The sequence below is a fragment of the Toxorhynchites rutilus genome, chromosome 1, assembly GCF_029784135.1.
Source record: "Toxorhynchites rutilus septentrionalis strain SRP chromosome 1, ASM2978413v1, whole genome shotgun sequence".
Classification (NCBI taxonomy): domain Eukaryota; kingdom Metazoa; phylum Arthropoda; class Insecta; order Diptera; family Culicidae; genus Toxorhynchites; species Toxorhynchites rutilus.
Genome location: NC_073744.1, coordinates 22,588,119 through 22,606,780, shown reverse-complemented (window position 1 = coordinate 22,606,780; position 18,662 = coordinate 22,588,119). Strand labels below are relative to the sequence as shown.

Below are 18,662 nucleotides of genomic sequence, written 5' to 3'. Positions count from 1 at the left end.
TAGAAAATTGTGCACCCGTGGCCGAGTGGTTAGCGTCTCACATTATCATGCCGGGTGTGCGGGTTCGATTCCCGTTCTGGCCGGAGGATTTTTCGTCAAAGAAATTTCCTCAGACTTGCACTGTGGTCACGCGTATTCTAGAGCTTGCCCCTCGGAATACATTCAAGGCGTGTTATTTGGCTTAAGAAATCTCAACTAAGTATTAATGAATGACGCTAGTTAATGCATATGTTGAGACGGCAAAAGTTCCACAAGGAACGTTAACGCCATACAAGAAGAAGAAGAAGTTTAGAAAATTGAATCCCGAGATTCGAAAAACGAACAATCGGAGAATCAAAGAATGAAAAATTTAAAGCTGTAAAAACAAAAGTTATGCTTGTGTCTAATAGACCCATATATTTATTAGGAGTACCGGTAAGTTTCGTCGTTTTTTTTCAAAAAATAATGCTTTATTCTGCAGAAATGGTTATAAATTGAATATTCAAAGTATTGTCCATCGCTAGTCGATGTTGATACATGGCCGGGGTATCCATACGTTGCCCGACGTTTAGGATTGTCGTAATGGACCCACTTTTCATCACCAGTAACGATTCGATGCAAAAATAATCCTTCCTTTCATGCCGTTGGAGCGTCTCGTGACTTCAATTCATACGGCACCCAATGTTCTATCTTTTGGATCATTCCCATTGCTTCTAAACGATCGGATTTGGTTTGCTGAGCTACTTCAAGTGTATCTAGTGCTTGTTGCGTTTGTGAAGGATCTTGATCAAGTAAAGCCTCCAATTTTTCATCTTCAAACTTTTTTGGCGGTCCGGAACGTTCTTCGTCTTCCAAGTCAAAATAACCACTTTTAAGCCGTGCAAACCACGTCCGACACGCTCGATCAGTTTGGGCATGGTCACCATAAACTTCCACCAAAATGCGATGACTTTCCCCAGTTTTGTTCTTCATATTGAAGTAATGAAGTAATACTCTCCGTAAAAACACTCTCCTTGGTACGAAATTCGACATATTTGAAATGGCAAAAAACTATGTTGTTTACGCTTCAATTTTTTGACATATACTGAAAAAGACGCGCAATGACAGTAGCTTTCCAACGAATGTCTGGAAATTTGATTCACTGGAAGTTACACCATCTATTGTAAAACCGAACAAACTTACCGGTACACCTAATATTAAGATTCAGAAAAAAATATTTCGGTTTATAGGGAAGATTCAATGGTAACATATAGCTTTCCCACTAAAAGAGGATAACTTTTTGAACAATCTGCAGTTAAAACAAACAACTATTCACTAGAAGCGTTGCGGTTGAATTACCAGTTTGTCCAGATTTTAGGTAAATCGAGCTTTAAAAGAAAAAAAAAATAACGGCCCCGGAATTCAAGCTAACGCTTACACTCTCTACGAGTTGTCATTTTAATTGAATTAGTCGCATTTTTCTCGGATTTTACTAGCATTCCCCCCGAGGCTCAGGGCTTAACGTCAACGCGTTTTCCCGCGCATATAATCATTCTAATCCCAGAAGTAATTGGCCGAAGCGGATTTGACGGCGGTGCGTTATCTCTTGCCCAATTTTTTTATAGCTCCCTCGTTTTATTATTTGGGCTCCACATTTGTGAGCCTTCTGCTGCTGCCACCGGTCAGCAATTTTCGCGCAGGCAGGAAATGTCTGACAAACATTCCCAATCATACATAACCCGCCGTGACGCTTATGACGGTGGCGGCGTCGGTGGCGTCGTATTCGAATGATGTGTTTTCGCAGACAGAGCGGCGGCACCGAAGGGACAGAAATCTAAAAACGCGCGCGCCCGCTCGTGTATACATGTGCTCTTCTCCTAGAGGAGGTTTCTCGGGCATAACATGGTTAACGGTGCAGGCTCTGTGGCACCACAACGAGTTATCGCGCATATGATAGATTATGGCCGACAAAAAAAAACTCTGTTCAGTATTCAATCCACGCTGAGATGAATTCGTTTTTCGAAGCATTGCTTCATCGAAATTAAATATTGTTCGTTTATGGGAAAAACAAATCTGACCAAAATCACATCTCCAGCTTTCAACGGAGTCTGTTTTATTCACTTATCACCCTAAACCCCACCCAACAGAAACCCCACCGATGCGAAAACGCAAGTCGCACATCTTTACCAAGAGCAGTTTTCATCGTCGCTTCGTTTTCCATTTCCTATCTTTCTTTCAACACTCCGAATTACGAATGCGTCCTAGCGAGAACAGCTGGGATCAAAGTAATGACAATTTGATCCAATCGTGGACCACTACTGGTCTCCCCTTGGCTGTTTAACATTTTCACTTAAAGAAGTAAATTTCACGAGTAAAGCTGTGTCCCCGGTTCATATTTGTATTTCTCCGGATGCTTTAAGATGGTCGAAAAAATTGCCCGATGATGACAACATTCCGCCTTCACGGAGTACCTTTTTTCGGAGACTACATTCCTACCTCGTCATCATCCCATTTGCTCCTCTACTACTGGTGGTATTAGTTCGTAAAGTATTGGACAGAACCATAAAGGGATTGCATCGCTCATTTCGATTCCGCTTCTTCTGTTATATCTTCTCCGGCCGTACAATAAAAGCAATTTCGAGGAGTGCGCTTCCCTTCCATTATTATTTCGCTTTCGCATAAGAACTCATATTACGGACTGTGGACCGACCATAATAATTATCGGGGATTCTTGCTGCCTTCTAATGGCGCTGGGGACTTCGTGTGGGTTTTCCCTCGCCTATTGGCTAGCGATAAAATAGCACAGGGAAAATGGCAAGCGATTATGCCACAGTGGAAAATCGTTTATGACCCCCTTTTCTTCTCCTACAAGAGAAAAGAGGCTTTCTTTTTTTTTCGGGCGCCCACCGAAACGTTTTCTGTCATTTACGATCCGAATCCAAAGAATCATAAAACTGGTGATGTTACTAACGCGATGTTTTCTTCCAGTGCTCAAAGATGAACCGGACGATCTGACCCACCTGGCTCCGACGGCGGGCGATGCGTGCATCCCACTCGAGGAAACCGGTCAGTTCTTCAACGATGTTTTCGACGATTTCATGATCCCCGAGAGCTACTCTTCGTTGCTCCAGGACGAGCTTAGCTCACTGGACAGTGCCGAACATCGACTGGGATCCACCGCCGCCAGTATAGTGGGCCTCTCGGTGGCCTCCCCGATCACAATCAACGGGACAATGATTACGACGATTTCCCACCAATCACATCATCACTCGAACGACCACAACAGCCACCACCAGAACCAGAACAACAGCTCGCTCTCGTCACCCTCCTCGATCACATCCTCGTCTCCGGTGTCACTGGGCAGCCCCTCGTCGTCGTCGTCCATCTCGTCCCGGGCCTCGTCGTCAAGCGGCATCGGATCATCGGCGGCCAGCTCGGCGAGCTCGAATTCCGTCATTGGCGTCGGCCCGAGCAGCGGTCAAGCCGGCGCCAGCAGCAACGATCCGTTCATCAACTATCGGGACGAGATTGGCGAGATCAGCCACTCGCCGCATTTACTATCGCCCGAGCTGTCCAAGGTTAGTATCGGCTCGTTTTTTTTAAATTCTATTTGTCTTCAAATCAGCGAGATCTAACTTTTCCAATTATTGGATATAAAACATCGCCACGATTTGGGTGAAAACATTGTGTCATTATCACAATTCATAGAAAAAATATTGATCCATGAATTCATGAAAGTATAAGACGAAACCCTGAAAGAATCAAAAGTTCACAGTAAACTCTATTTGAGAAACGAAAATTCCAAACAAACCAAGATCAATGGAACATTCCCAAAAGCCAATTATAGAAGTCAATGATGATAGCATTAGACTGATAGAGTGGCTCATGAATGTTTTGAAACAACGGAGTAACAGCGAGATAATGACTCAATTAGTGGGCAATATTCGGGCGGTTATCTAGCAATTGATTGGAACATATTCATAACCAGCAACATTAGCGCTCATGCTTTACATTCTAGAGGAAGGGCTCGTGTTTGGAGAATTTCCATCACTACTTGTAATCATGCAGTTTATATTCATTCCCTGTTACTTCTTTCATTTTTTTCTTGTTATAATTTTTTTATTTGTTTGTTGAGTTCTACGTTTTTTCTAATTTTACAGGTCCTCAACTTTCTCAACTTATAAAGATTTGGTGCGTTAAATATTCCTTAGTTAACTCCTTATTTTTTCGTTTATTCATTTTGTGAGTTCTTTCAAATTTATCAATTTATCCTACGAATAAGGCACGCGTAAATCGATCGCTCGAAATGCAAACGCAGCATTTGTTTTACGGATACTTTGGGTCGATATTGTTTTCCCAGAGGTCGACATAAACGAAAATTGATTATGGTGGTCAACTAGGTTTAACTACCCCTATTAATTCACACAAGTTTTTATTTGAAACTTTCAAAATACTGTATGTTACGTGAACCAACTTGATTTAAGAATGACTTATATTTCAGTAGAAAATATTATTGTTGTAATTTGTATTAATAGTTATTAATTACACTTGATATTTACTGAATTTGATGTTTGTTTATGAGAAAATGATGTCATCTTTACTCACTTAACCAACCGCAATTTTTTTTAATTTGTAAGTAGTTTGTATGAATAGGATAAAGATAAAATTTTCAAAGAACTTTGGGGTCAATGGTATCACTTAATTCTAGAAAAGGGGTCTCTTGCCCAGAATAGTTTGAGCATTCCTGCTATAGAGAGAAGAAATATTGCAGCTTAAGCTCCATCCGTTCGCTATCTATGCGGCTATGGAAGAAGCCATTTGTGATTCCTATTACACAGACTGGCTCTAGCCAGCGAGTAGTTAACAGGCTTCTCAACGCAGATGTAAATAATTCACCTCGTGATGAATGTACGGTAGGTTTCCAATGTATGGAAAAAAGCGACCTTCGAACAGGACTTCCAGCAGAATGTTGATTCCCGCGAAAAATATACCCTATGCAAAATTTCAGCTCAATCGGACTTTATTTACTAGTGTCGCAAAGACGTCAAGACGTTTGAGTTCTTTCAAAATCGTAAAACTACCCAAGAGGAGTGTACATGAAATCGGAGTTTTCAAATAAAAAATCGGCTCTCTGGGACGAGGCTTCCTGCAAAATATTTATTTCCACGATAAAATATCCTATGTAAAATTTCAGCTCAATCGGACTTCACTTCCTAGTGTTGCAACAACGCCAAAGTTTGGGTTTTTAGAAAACCGAAAAATAAAAAAAAAGTTTTTCGATGCCAAACGTCTTAGATTTGCGTGAAACGTGTAATCTAGAAAAATTGTGCAAAATTGTCTTTTGAGACAAAAATCAAATCAAACAGCCAATTTTTGACAAAATAATATTGCATATTTTCTGACTCGTTCACTTTCTCATTCGCTAATTTTCTCACTTGCTCTTTTTTTTATTCGCTCATTTTCTCACTTATTCAATTCATCAATCGCTCATTTTTTCACTTGCCTATTTTTTAATTCGCTCATTTTCTTACTGGTTCATTTTTGATCCGCTCATTGTCTCACTTGTTGAATTCATCATTCGCTCATTTTCTCTCCCGCTCATTTTCTCACTCGCTCAATTTACATTCTCTCATTGTCTTATGCAATCACTTTCATTCGCTCATTTCCTCACGTACCCTTTTTTCAATTTATACTTAGTATCTAAACCTGGAAGCTGCATGGTTGAATTTTTCCGAATCCCCAAGCCGCCGAATTTTAGATTTCATATTGCAGAATTTCAGAATGAGGAATGAAATCAGAAGTCTGGAATCGGTGAGCTGAATAACCTTATGTTTCAAAATGCGCGATGGAAATGTGTGCACAAGAATGTGAGAGAATGAAAATTGAGCGAGTGAGAAAATGAGCGAATGAAAAATGAGCGAGTGAGAAAATGAACGAATGATGAATTCAACAAGTGAGAAAATGAGCAAATCAAAAATGAACTAGTGAGAAAATGAGCGAATGAAAAAATTGAATAAGTGAGAAAATGAGCGAGTGAGAAAATTAACGAATGAAAAAGTGTGTGTGACAAAATGAGGAGTGGAAAATGAGAGAGTGAACAAATGAGCGAATGCGAATTGAACGAGTTAAAAAATCAGTGAGTGAGAAAATGAGTGAATGAAAATTGAAAGAGTAAGAAAATCAGTGAGTGAGAAAATGAACTAGTGGGAGAATAAACGAGTGAAAACTGAGCGAATGAAAAAAATGAGCAAGTAAGAAAATGAGCGAATGATGAGTTGAATAAATGAGAAAATGAGCGAATCAAAAATGAACTAGTGAAAAAATGAGCCAGAGAAAATGAGCGAATGATAAATTTAACAAGCGAGAAAATACGCGAATGAAAAAGTGTGCATTAGAATGTGAGAGAATGAAAATTGAGCGAACGAGAGCGAATGAGCGAATGATGAATTCAACAAGTGAGAAAATGAGCAAATCAAAAATGAACCAGTGAGAAAATGAGCGAATGAAAAAATTGAATAAGTGAGAAAATGAACGAATCAAAATATGAGTGAGTATGAAAGTGAGCGAGTGAGAAAATGAGGGGTGAAAAATGAGAGGGTGAGAAAATGAGCGAATGCAAATTGAACGATTTAGAAAATCAGTGAGTGAGAAAATGAACTAGTGGGAGAACAAACGAGTGAAAACTGAGCGAATGAAAAAAATGAGCAAGTGAGAAAATGAGTGAATGATGAATCGAATAAATGAGAAAAGCGAATGCGAATCAAGCGAATCAAAAATGAACTAGTGAGAAAATGAGCGAATGAAAAAATGAGCGAGAGAAAATGAGCGAATGATAAATTCAACAAGCAAGAAAATACGCGAATGAAAAATTGTGCATTAAAATGTGAGAGAATGAAAATTGAGCGAGTGAGAAAATGAGCGAATGAAAAAATGAGCGAAAGAAAAAATGAGCGAATAATGAATTTAACAAGTGAGAAAATGAGCAAATCAAAAATGAACTAGTTACAAAAAAGAGCGAATGAAAAAATTTAATAAGTGAGAAAATGGGCGATTCAAAATATGAGTGGGTATGAAAGTGAGCGAGTGAGAAAATTTACGAATGAAAAAGTGTGTGTGTGTGAGAAAATGAGGGGTGAAAAATGAGAGAGTAAGAAAATGAACTAGTGGAAAAATAAAAGAGTGAAAAATGAGCGGATGAAAAAATGAGCGAACGAGAAAATGAACTAGTGAGAAAATGAGTAAATGAGCGCGTGAGAATTGAATGAATCATAAAATTAGAGGGTGAGGAAATGAACGAATGAAAAACCGCGTTAATTGCAAAATCCGCGTAGAAAACATCGTAAAAAAACGCATGTACAATTTTCTATTCCGAGATATATTGGTTCTGAATCTTTTTTAATCGATTGAAACCATTATAGTTTTTGAATTAGATTTTTTTTTGTAAAAAATTAAGAAAAAAAACATAGGTTTTTTTCAAAAGTAGAGTCTAGAAATGAATCATTTATATAGCTATAAAAAATGATTCATTGGCCAATGTTGCTACACCCACAAAGTTTCAGTGCAATTTGAGAGGGTGCAACCAACAGTTAGCCGAGTTGGATGAAATTCGTTAACTGATCGAAAAATCGAACACCAACTTTCATAATTTAATAATTTTTTTGCACCAAATGATATCTTAATCCATTAGCTATACAAAAATATGTTAACTTTTCTACAGTTCTACTTTGATAAGAGAACACACATTGTGATGTAAGAAAAAAAAAACATTTGATTGAATCTCCAACGGGAAAAAGATGCAGGCGTTGGCCAATGATTGATTTTTCGTCATTTCCCGCGAAAAAATAAGGTTGGAAAAAATAATTTTTGAACATTGGGGTTTCTTTAACGCCAATAGTCAAAATAACTCCAATGGCTTCCGTCAGAAAATATTCTTCACAGCTTGATCGTTGATGGGTTCAAGAATGGGCCCGGGCAATTTGGAACGTGTGGAAAAAATCTCCCGATCCCGATTTGTTGAATGACTTATTGGAAATTACACTGGAAAATTGATGGTGTCTGAATAATTTAGTGTTTTATTTAACTTTTGAATGTATAAATACTTTACATTCATTCGTGCATGATTTTGCTACGTAACATTATAACGATTTTCACTGTAAAATCTGTATGTATTCTATGAACAGCTATTAACAGCTAACAGTCTCCATTGAGTGTACAATATACGTGCGTCTCCATTTATGAGAAGTACTTTTTCTGTGAAGTGTTCTTCGTTCTCAGATAACTAGAACCAGCGATAGCACATTTACTCATAGTCTAACGACTGTGAAAGGTACAACATTAGACGGCCTTATGCTCCTCACCATGTTTGGAGACGGGATGGTTGTAAACCGCAGAACAAACAAAATTACTCTCACCACTATTGCCCCATCACCTTGTCATCATCGAAAGCTTCTGTCTACCCAGAACACTCAAGTAATTACTTAGCATACCTTTCTCGGTCCTCTCCCCAATGGATTCCATTCAATAACGACACGGTCTCCCCTCCACCGCGCGCGCTCTAACCTTAAATCAAGCTTCGACGAAGGAAGAAAAAAGGGTTCACAGCGTAGTAATTAAGCAGAAGACCCTCTTCGCCTGCGTCCGCCAATCAATGAAGACACATTGTTGGAACACTCCCACCCACACACGCACACACACACGCATACCACGCAAGCCTCTGCCGTGGCACGTGTCTCGAATCGAGCGCTCGCTCTCTATTTCCGTTTCTCATTTTCATCAAAACTCAAAATCAGTATCGAAGCCAAGTGGGGGCTTGTGACTAGTGATCCCCGATTTTTGAAATTAATCGTTCATCAGCTAATCGAATAGTTTTCAGCAGTTCGTTATTCGATACGATTAATCGACCCAAATAATCGATTAATCGATTAATCGCAATACTGAGAGAAATAATCCGTCAGACTAATATTTCTCATTTGCTAGAAAGCCATATGGAATCAAAAATATGTTAATTCCACCTGAAAATCAATTATTATCCTTTACGCTCCCCTAAAGTCGTAAAGAATGCTCAATTCGCGTTGACGGCATTGAGCTTCGTTTATGAACTTAAGGGAGCGTCAAAGATAATGATTGATTTTCAGGATAATGTGCGATTCACATAGCACGTTACGGAGAAGAATGTCTACGTTCCGTCAACGTCTCCACCAATTCACACATGCAGTCAATGCTTCCACCAGCACCGTCACGTCAAATGCTAAACGAATGATTTATTTAATTTTATTCATGGTGTCGCCACCTACAACAATTTTAAATTGCAATGCCCTCTTTCAAATCAGCATGCCTAGAATCAGTTCTAAATTTTAAAAAATTCAATGAATGATTCTCAAAATTCAATTATTCAATTCAATTATTTAAATGCTTATACCCCGTAGTCCGACCCTTATGCAAAAATAATAATAAATAGAATAATTCTTTCAACTAGTCGCGAATGATTTTCACTCCGAAATTTGGAACTAAGAGATATGTTGGCATAAAAAGTACAGTAAGTTACTTGTAAAGCGATATGCTGAGGCGCCACTCAGTGTCGCATTGGAGTCGGTTTTGACCAGTAATAGGACCTTTGCGACTGGTGGCGACTTTCAATGTGGGGCCATAATTTGGGCCCCGAACTCAATGTTTACAAAAATGTCCAACTAGAGGTAAAAATGTCTAATTAAACGTGTTGCATCACAGATCTGTTCAATTAGCTTAATGTCGATGTAGATGTAAATTACTTTACAATCAAATCAAAACAAAAGCCGAGACACAAAGCCCAGACAAAAACCAAACGAGCCGTCCGTCTCCGTCATTATTCTTTTGTATAAACCCTGCCGGTCGTTTTCGTTGAACGTATGCTGACGGGTCGTTACGTTGCTGGTGTATGTGAATGTTTTCATGAGAATTGCATGGTAGAATCATTGACGTATCGTGACGTGACGGGACGTGAACGTGACGTGTATGTTGTATGTGAATCGCACTTAAAACTGCAACGGCCGTACGTTTTTTTCTCTCAGCGTTTGGATCGATTAATCGACGTAAACTATTCGTTCGCTTCGATTATTGGTTGTGCAGTATTCGTTCGATTAATAATCGATTTCTGTAGGAAGTATTCGATTAATCGATTAATCGAACGATTATCGGGGATCACTACTTGTGACATCCTCCCTCCAGCTTCTCCCCGAACCGAGAGGTTGGTATCATACGGAACGAAACGGAACAAACGAGAAAATGAGCGCTAATCATACTTAATGTGTAAGCGTATCAAATTATAACTAACTAACGAACGAACGAACATGTGAGCTGCGAGCCTTTAGAGGAAGGAACTGGGCATCTGTTCCATCAGGACCGAAGGGTTAACTTTGTTCGTGCGTGCGTGCGTGCGTGCGTGAGTACTATCTCGTTAAGGTGAGAAGCTGAAATTGTCCTCCGTCCAATGCTGCTTTGATCGTTGGCGCATTTATTACATTGTTTGTTTGAAGAGGATCATCGCAGAGCAGCTAACAAGCCTCATACGTGTTATGCAAGGTTTTTTATATAGGCCATATTTGCGTGTAATTCCCTGTGGATTCACGCTTTAATATTTAATGAATGAATCAATTGAACGTAATTGACGGGGCTGACACGGTTCGGGTGAAAGACTCAATGATTTGTTATTCTTGGATCCGAGGTGACGTGGTTCTGTCAACACAAATAGCTTTGATAACACCTAATGTCGGTCGGTTGGCTTAGATAAGCCCCATGCACCGAGCTAAGCTTGTACGCCTGCTGCTGATAAAACAACAAAACAAACAAAACTGCAAGAACGACGGAGTGAAAGGGATTGGAAATTTTTGCACTCCGCGGTAATACCAATAGAGCCCATTTTGCGGCGAGCGGCCGCAAATTACGCGAACAAAATGGCATGTACATTAATTAGATTAATTCAATTATGATTTTGAATGTATTACCTCACCCCAAAAAGGGACATAATTTCGCGTTACGTTGTGTCGCGATCGCGTTTCACCCGGAGTGAGCAGCTCTTTTCAGCGCTGCAATATTCCCATAAATTTTAATTGGTGTGACCATAAAACTGCCGCGAGATAATTATCGAATCAATCCGCGGCGCGCGAGAGAGTGTGCAACTAGGACGACATCCGTGGCGGCGGTGGTGGCCGGTAGAACCATAACAGTTCAGTTTACACACGGCACGGTCGCACCGTCGTGTCTCGCGTTCTTATTTTTTTTTCAGCACGATTTTTTATTTCTAATTTCTAATCACTCCAAGGGCACAACAACAGCACGAACAATTAGCGGTTTTCCGCGCTCCATTCGAACCCGACCGGATGATTGTCATGTGTTACCGAGCTATATGAGCTATTGAACTTGTCGTGTGTGTTGTAAATTGCGCCGCAAATTGAAACGAACGCCGATTTTAGCGCTGGTAGCAAGTGTCCGGATTAACATGTTTAAACGATAAAGTAAATAAATTAGCTTAAGAAGCAAATTTACGCGGCGAAATCCGAGACGGGGTTATGGGTGAGATCTGATTTTCATCATAATCTGTGTCTATAATGGGCGTGCAATTGACTCATTTAATACAAAGTAGAGTTTGGAATAAATATGATCTGATCAGGGCCCACAAGAGAATGCAATGTTAGATCAACCTGCGCTCAGAGTGGAAGAACATCACTGAAGGTAGTTTTGAATGAGTCACAAATTCGCTTCAAAAAAGTTTTGAATGATCTAATTATGGCTCCGGTGAAAAACATTTTATAACGGTTAGTTCACGGAGATCGTTTCCATTTTTCAACCAGTAAATTCTGTGTCACTCTGTCAGCGGATGAGTTTTCAGCCGCAGTGCTACCCTGAAACGAAAATTATGTTTAACGTGATTTTTAGTTCAGTTGTTTATCCGAATATCATTCTCCAGAAACACGTCTGAACAACTTTACACGAATGTAACATTTACCGGAACGAAGCAGGAAAATTTTCAAGAAATAAAGTTAGGTTTCACAAGATTAATTCAATACAACGTGAAGGAGCGACAAACATATTAGGTTGGGGAAAGGTAGCTTCATGATGTTTCTCTCATAGAAGTCTTGGTCCTTACTGGCGAAAAACTCTAGTAATCGACTTTCACAATCTTTTCTTGATCCCAATTTGTTAACTCTCAGGAAGTTTTGCAATGCGAGAAGCAGGTTGCAATCGGTCAGTGCCAGTTTCGGACTATATGGTGGATGCATTAAAACTTCCCAAACAAACTCCCGGAGTTTCTGGTCCTGGAGTCTCCACAGGCGTGTGTGGCCTTGCGATGTTCTGATGGAACACAACATCTCTTCATTTGGCCAATTCTGGCCGTTTCTGGTCAATCGCTAGCTACAAGCGGTCCAGTTGTTGACAGTAGAGATTTGAATTTAGTGTATTGCATTAAAAAAAAAAAATAATAATAATAATACATACATGTAAAAAGAATCCATAATCGCTAAAGTGTTTGCTCACTACGAACAACATCACATTCTTGCAGAAGTACAGATGCAATAAAAATACGCATGGCTGCAGGCCATCATCGACGCAGCCAAAGTTGGACAAGCGGTACACAACCAGCGTAACTAGAAAAATGTGTTGCACTCTAGAACGCTGCAAGTAAAAAGGGTGACATCCCAGGTCGATACTTTCAACTCGAAGCTTGAGAGAAGAACTCTTGAGTCGAGTGAACTGTGGTCTAAGGACTTTTCTCAACGCTGGGGACAAGAATCATCTTAAACTGTTTGTCTCAAATGTCAAATGTTAATCGAATGACTCAAACAAAATTTACGCGTACCGACTATTGACCGTAGAACTCAAGGAATTGTGAGGACTAAGAGTTCCCAAGATTTGTTCCGGTTGTTCTCTCTGGAACTGTAACTGTCCCGAACACTCTTCTGGATACACTGAAGGTGTTGAATATGGAGAAGGAATTATTCAGCATCAGATGCATCAGATGTTTTGCCTAAGATGAGTAAGACGCCCATCTTAGGCAAAACAGGATGAAACACATCCACATCTGTTCTCTTTACGTTTACGAATAAGAAAACCAACAAAAATAATGAGAATTTTGACACATTCTAATTACGCCATTCTTAAATAAGCGAGGTAAGATACCCTTATACAACGGGTCAAAATATCAAACGACATCGAAGCGTTCATTTTGGATATTTCTTGATTCACTGATTATAACTTTCGTTTCCGTGCTCCCTTGGCCGAGTGGTTAGCGTTATAACTAACATGCCGGGTGTTCGGGTTCGATTCCCGTTCTGGTCGGGGGATTTTTTCGTCCAAGAAATTTCCTCCGACTTGCACTGTGATCACGCGTATTCTAGAGCTTGCCACTCAGAATGCATTCAAGGCGTGTTATTTGGCATAGAAATCTCAACTGAGTACTAATAAAAATGACGCAAGTAATACTACGTTGAGACGGCGAAGTTCCTCTAGGAACGTTAGTGCCATTGAAGAAGAAGAAGAAACTTTCGCTTCCGATAGCAGAAGCTAGTTAGAATCAAATTTTCGAGGCATTTTTGCTATCGAACACCGAAATCGCCGAACAATTTTGAATCCAATATTCTTTGTTTGCAATTATATTAATGGGTGACGATGTTCACAAATGTGCTGCCAGAATTTTCGCCTTTATTTTTCTGAGCTTTCATTTTGATTTTAGGGTTTGTATTATTCACAATAATGGAAGGATTTTAGAAGCCAGAAACATTGAAATAATTTTGATCGTTCTGGTTTTTATTACACAAGATATGAAAAAATGGTTTTATGCTTCTCAGAAATCAACTAGGCATAATATAATTACAGTAAATATCTGAGTAATTTGGCAGCACTTTGGCAACACTGACTAACCCTTTTTCAATATCCATACTGGAGCGATTTGCTGGGATGGATCAGATGGATTTGCTGAGATGGGTGGATTTCAATATGAAAATGATTTTTTAACTTTTGTCTGTTTAAACCTAATCGATAGCTCTGGTAACATTCGAGAGTGTATTGAAGTTTGCAAAATTTAAATTAGTTTTATAATGCTTCAAAAGTCTTATGACAGAAACGGCCAAAGTGAAATCATGTGATTTTATATATATTTCTTTTATGAAGCTAGACAAGGTATTCAATGCTGAACTATATTTAATGGTATTTATAATTATAAAATTAAATTATGAGCACAGATAAATCTTGCCAATTACTGTTTTTTTATGATTTTTCAAAATGGTGCGTTTTACCGACACGGTGCGGCTTACCATAAGTTACTCATGTACTAATTATCGTCATATCGAAAACTGCACTGTTCCAATCATCATAACACGAAAAGTCCTCGTTTTCACGCTGTCTCGTAGTACAATTGCATATAATAGTGCTCTAGAACGCTCTGCAATGTAGCGAAATAGCACTATGCGTGACCGACCGAAGCGTATGAATTTAGTATGCGTTTTCAGCAACAAATATTTTGTTTTGAATGCATAAACTGCCTTTTTTATTTTGATTAATAGTAAGATTCAAAGTGATTGTTTAATTATAAAAAAATACCGAAATATTATTTGACTGCTATTGTTACGTTTTCTATGAAACACCGTTTGCTACCATAACTGGTACCGAATACCCAGAAACATTATTTTAAAACAAGTTTTTTACTACCATAAAAAATAGATGGGTTATATCTATGATACAATCGCAAGGTTGACGTGGGGTGAGGTGGCTTAGTAATATTTTTTTTTGTATTTATTAAATTATAGATTCAATGAAACTATGTTCGAATTCAATTGAATTCAACATATTTGCTGTGTAAGTAAAGATTTAGAGCAAACGCCATGTAATGTAAAGCACCTTGGCTTTGATGGCTGTATTAGGGAACACATTTCAGTGGGAACAAAAGCTCCCCCTACTTGCATGATTTGTAATGCCAATTTCCCCCAGACACCTTGGTTTTGATGGCCGTGTTGGGGAACACGTAATTCGGGCCAATCAAAACAGGGCAGGTTAGATAACACTCGACATTTTACAGTTATTCAGTATATTTTTTTCCTGCATGTTCTGTGTTTAGGTCAAAAGTATATTAACATATAGTTTTCGTATCATATGTTTTATGACTATTTGAATTTTGTTTTTTGTTCTGAATTTCATTATGTAGTGCCAAATTGTTGCATATCTTGCAGTCATTTTGTTTAGAGACCGCTGCCAATAATATGTTTTGTTGGTATTATTTGATAATCATCCAGTTCATTTGATGGTCAGTTCCGGCCGAGATAAACAGTATCAATGAGCAGAAAACTGGAATCGAACTAGAATATTTCACTTCATGATAAGAGGAAACTGCCTATGAAGTGATAAAAGAGGTTATGGTTCGAAGGAGAATCCATCCAATGCAACCGAGTAACATCTTGTAAATTATACGAAGCTCAAACTTAGAGGCCAATCTCTGATACGCGTTCGAAATGATTGAAAGAACCATGTTATCTAAACAGAGAAATCTTAACACCCTTCCATCCGCGAGCAGTAACACCAGCTCTAGGCGCAGTAGTTTTTTAGCGACCAGCCATTAAATGATGTCAGCTCTCTAAGGTTGCATCTAATAATCCCTCTTTTTTGCAAACCTCGTGTATTTGCCCGCTGTAAACTACTCGTTTATGATCATCACACATACGTGTACGTGTAATATGCACCTTCTTGGGGACCGTAATTCACTCCGTTCGCTCCTTTTTGGACCACTGTTTACCCCCGTCACTAAAGCGCAACGTGTGTCAACGTCGTGTGACAACTTAGAATTACACCCCACTCGGATGTGAGGGAAGGTGTTAATTTACTATGTAAGGTGCGATGCAATGTTTTGCGGGTCTTGTTTGCTCGAGTCAAGCATCGTGTGACAACCTTGAGAGAGATGCGCGTTCGCTTGGGGGAGCTTGAATTTTGAACTATCTATTCTGGAGCGGGCGGACAGACCAGTGCGGAAAGCGCTTTCACTTTCCTTAAGATTAAGATCGATTGATTGGTCCTCGAACGCAGCAAATTCCCTTCAGGCCAGGACTCTTAACGTTGAATTCTCATTTCTCGCTGATTGCTTGACTTCGTGCTATTAATATTTATTAATGTTAAACAGCCAGAGAAAAATCATTAATCATCATACTGCTTTTTTTCTCGTCTGATTTTTCCCCCCAGAGCCCCGAGGGAAGCAGTATTCCGTCGCTGTGCAGCCCAAACGGATCGGGCTGCCCGGAAGATGAGCTTGCATTTATGACCCTCAACATGGACGACGATTTGGACCTGTCGATGCGGGCCCCGTACATATCGATGAGCGAAGTCGACGACCTGCCGCTGTTGACGTCCGAGGATCTGATGTGGGGTGCCCCGCCGACATCCATCGAGCAGCACGCCAGCAGTCTCGCCAGCTCGATCAAGGAGGAGTTCTCCGCCCACAACCACAATCACAATCAGCATCATCAAAGCCAGTCGGACGGGCACAAATCGGCCACGGTCACGTCCAATGGCCTTCGGAATGGCCTTAATAGCGGTAGCGGCGGCGGCGGTGGCGGTAGCATTGACAGGGAAAACAATTGCAATATCGGAAATAAAATCATCGATTCCAGCCTGGCGGCACTGCTCTGCGGAGGCAATGTCATCAACATACAGACCTCGACAATCCACCAGCAGCAATCACAGAATGAAGCCAGCAATCGGCAGATTCTGATACAGCAGCAACCGCTGCAGCAACAGCAGCAACAGCAGGTGTTAGTGTCGGAAGTGCAACAGCAGCAACAGAGGGAAGTGATCGGCGAGAAGAGGATTAAACTGATCGAATCCAATTTGGTGCACCCGATGGTGGTTATTTCACCCGGATACAAAACCAGTAAGTTTGGAAGTAAGCGTGGGTGTTGTTTCAAAACCTAATGGGATTTTCGCAGGGAGGATTGGAGTTCTAGAGTGAGTGATGATTGTGGAATGGTTGACTGTTGTTCAACCGGTATAAATAATTGCACACAACCGAGTGTGTCCAATTGTTTTGACGTAGGATTACGTCTTTCGGGAACATATTGGGGTACAACTTGAAAATCTAAAACCGAGCACATCGTGAAAATTGTCCAATTTCGAACGCTTATTGCTCAGTCATTTCATGATGGATTGATGAAATTTTTGCGTCAATCGATTTCGGCACTCCATAACAATTTTGAAGAAAATGATATATGTCATGAAACTAACTATCGAACAATTGAAAAATCTCAATCCCTATCCTAACGGAAATACCCACTTCTGATTGGTCGAACTTGACGACACATGCGACGGGTCCTTAACAGAGACATAAAAACCAAGCTGCCTCGGAAAAATCGGCATTGCGAATATATGAAAGTAGAGGGAGCTTTTGTTCCTATCGAAATGTATTCCCTAATAGAGACATTTGGCCCTTTTCCAGAAAACGAGACGAGCAATTCGTCTCGTCTCGTCTCGGCTTCAGTCACTGTCGAGACGAGCAAAATATCCTATTCCAGTACACGAGTTTCATTGAAATGTTTTATTTGGTAGACTGGAGAGACTTCAGTCAGTTTTTCTCAGTATGATCAGTGATGTCAAATGAGAAGCGTTTCTGGAGTAGGGCCCACCAAAACCAAGCTGCCTGGAGGAAATCGACATTGCAAATACATGAAAGTAGGGGAAACTTTTTTCCTACCGAAATGTGTTCCCTAACAGAGACATTAAAACCAAATCATTATCAAAGAGTTTAACGAGGTAATTCTTCAAACAAATCAAAAATCAACAGATAGCCTAACGGAATCAACTATGCGGTCGTGTTTCGGACACAACCCTCCTGTGACTTCTTTTTTTCTTTTTCAGCTTGTTGAATGTGCTACCATGGTGGACACAGCGTTGTGTTTTGTGCCGTGATAGCTTAATAATATTTGGTTTTAAATATTGCCCTGTGCAGCAAAAAAAGCCTTGGTTCGCGTGCCCTTTGTGCCTTATAATCAGAACAAGTAGGTGAATCGGCATTGCAAAATAGATGCAAGGTGCGAGTACATATGTATCCGCATGCATTTTTGCACACCGCAATGTGTGCGGATTTCGAAAGCGGTATGAACACAACATTTTGGCTCAGTTATTCAAGACTGTATTGGAATTTGTGGTTCTAGAAGTACCGCAATACACTCGAATGATTACTAAGCCAATGGTAGTCCTACGTCAACCTCGCGGTTATATCTTAGGTATAATTCATATCTATAAGTAAAATCTGTTCGTTTTTTTGTAAAACTGATTTCAAAGATGGGGAAATATAATATTATCTTCTAAATAACTCGTCTTGCTCAAACCACTGTAGGCGGAGGTGGCAGGTCCATCTATACGAATGAGTTCAAAAAAAATTGAAAATACACAAAGCGACCAACCAAATAGCGCCATCTTTTATCAAACGACAAAACTTGTAGCAAAACTTCTAATATTCACGAGGAATTTCATCCGTCACTCAATTCGGTGATGTGTTTTTCACAACCTTGTTATCGCATGTGACCAAAACAACAGTCCTGAATAATTGAATCTATTTTATCAGACGGCGCTATTGTCGCAATAAATTTAACCAAAGGGGCCCGAATGATCCAATAAACGCGGCTGTCTGCACCGGAATTAATCATCACAATGGATTGAACAATTTTCACCGCGTGTCACAAAACTAGCTGACA

General features: G+C 39.8%; 1 protein-coding gene across 2 annotated transcripts in view; it reads left to right on the top strand.

The window, feature by feature from the left end:
- LOC129779369 (protein similar) overlaps positions 1 to 18,662 on the top strand; it is a 355,482-nt gene that overhangs the window by 309,983 nt on the left and 26,837 nt on the right. Inside the window, exons 8-9 of one of the 2 annotated variants that reach the window (XM_055786797.1) lie at positions 2,947 to 3,536; positions 16,156 to 16,855. In XM_055786797.1, coding sequence (XP_055642772.1) covers positions 2,947 to 3,536; positions 16,156 to 16,855 — 1,290 coding nt within the window. The remainder of the gene's footprint in view (positions 1 to 2,946; positions 3,537 to 16,155; positions 16,856 to 18,662) is intronic. The other variant, XM_055786807.1, reaches the window with a different exon arrangement.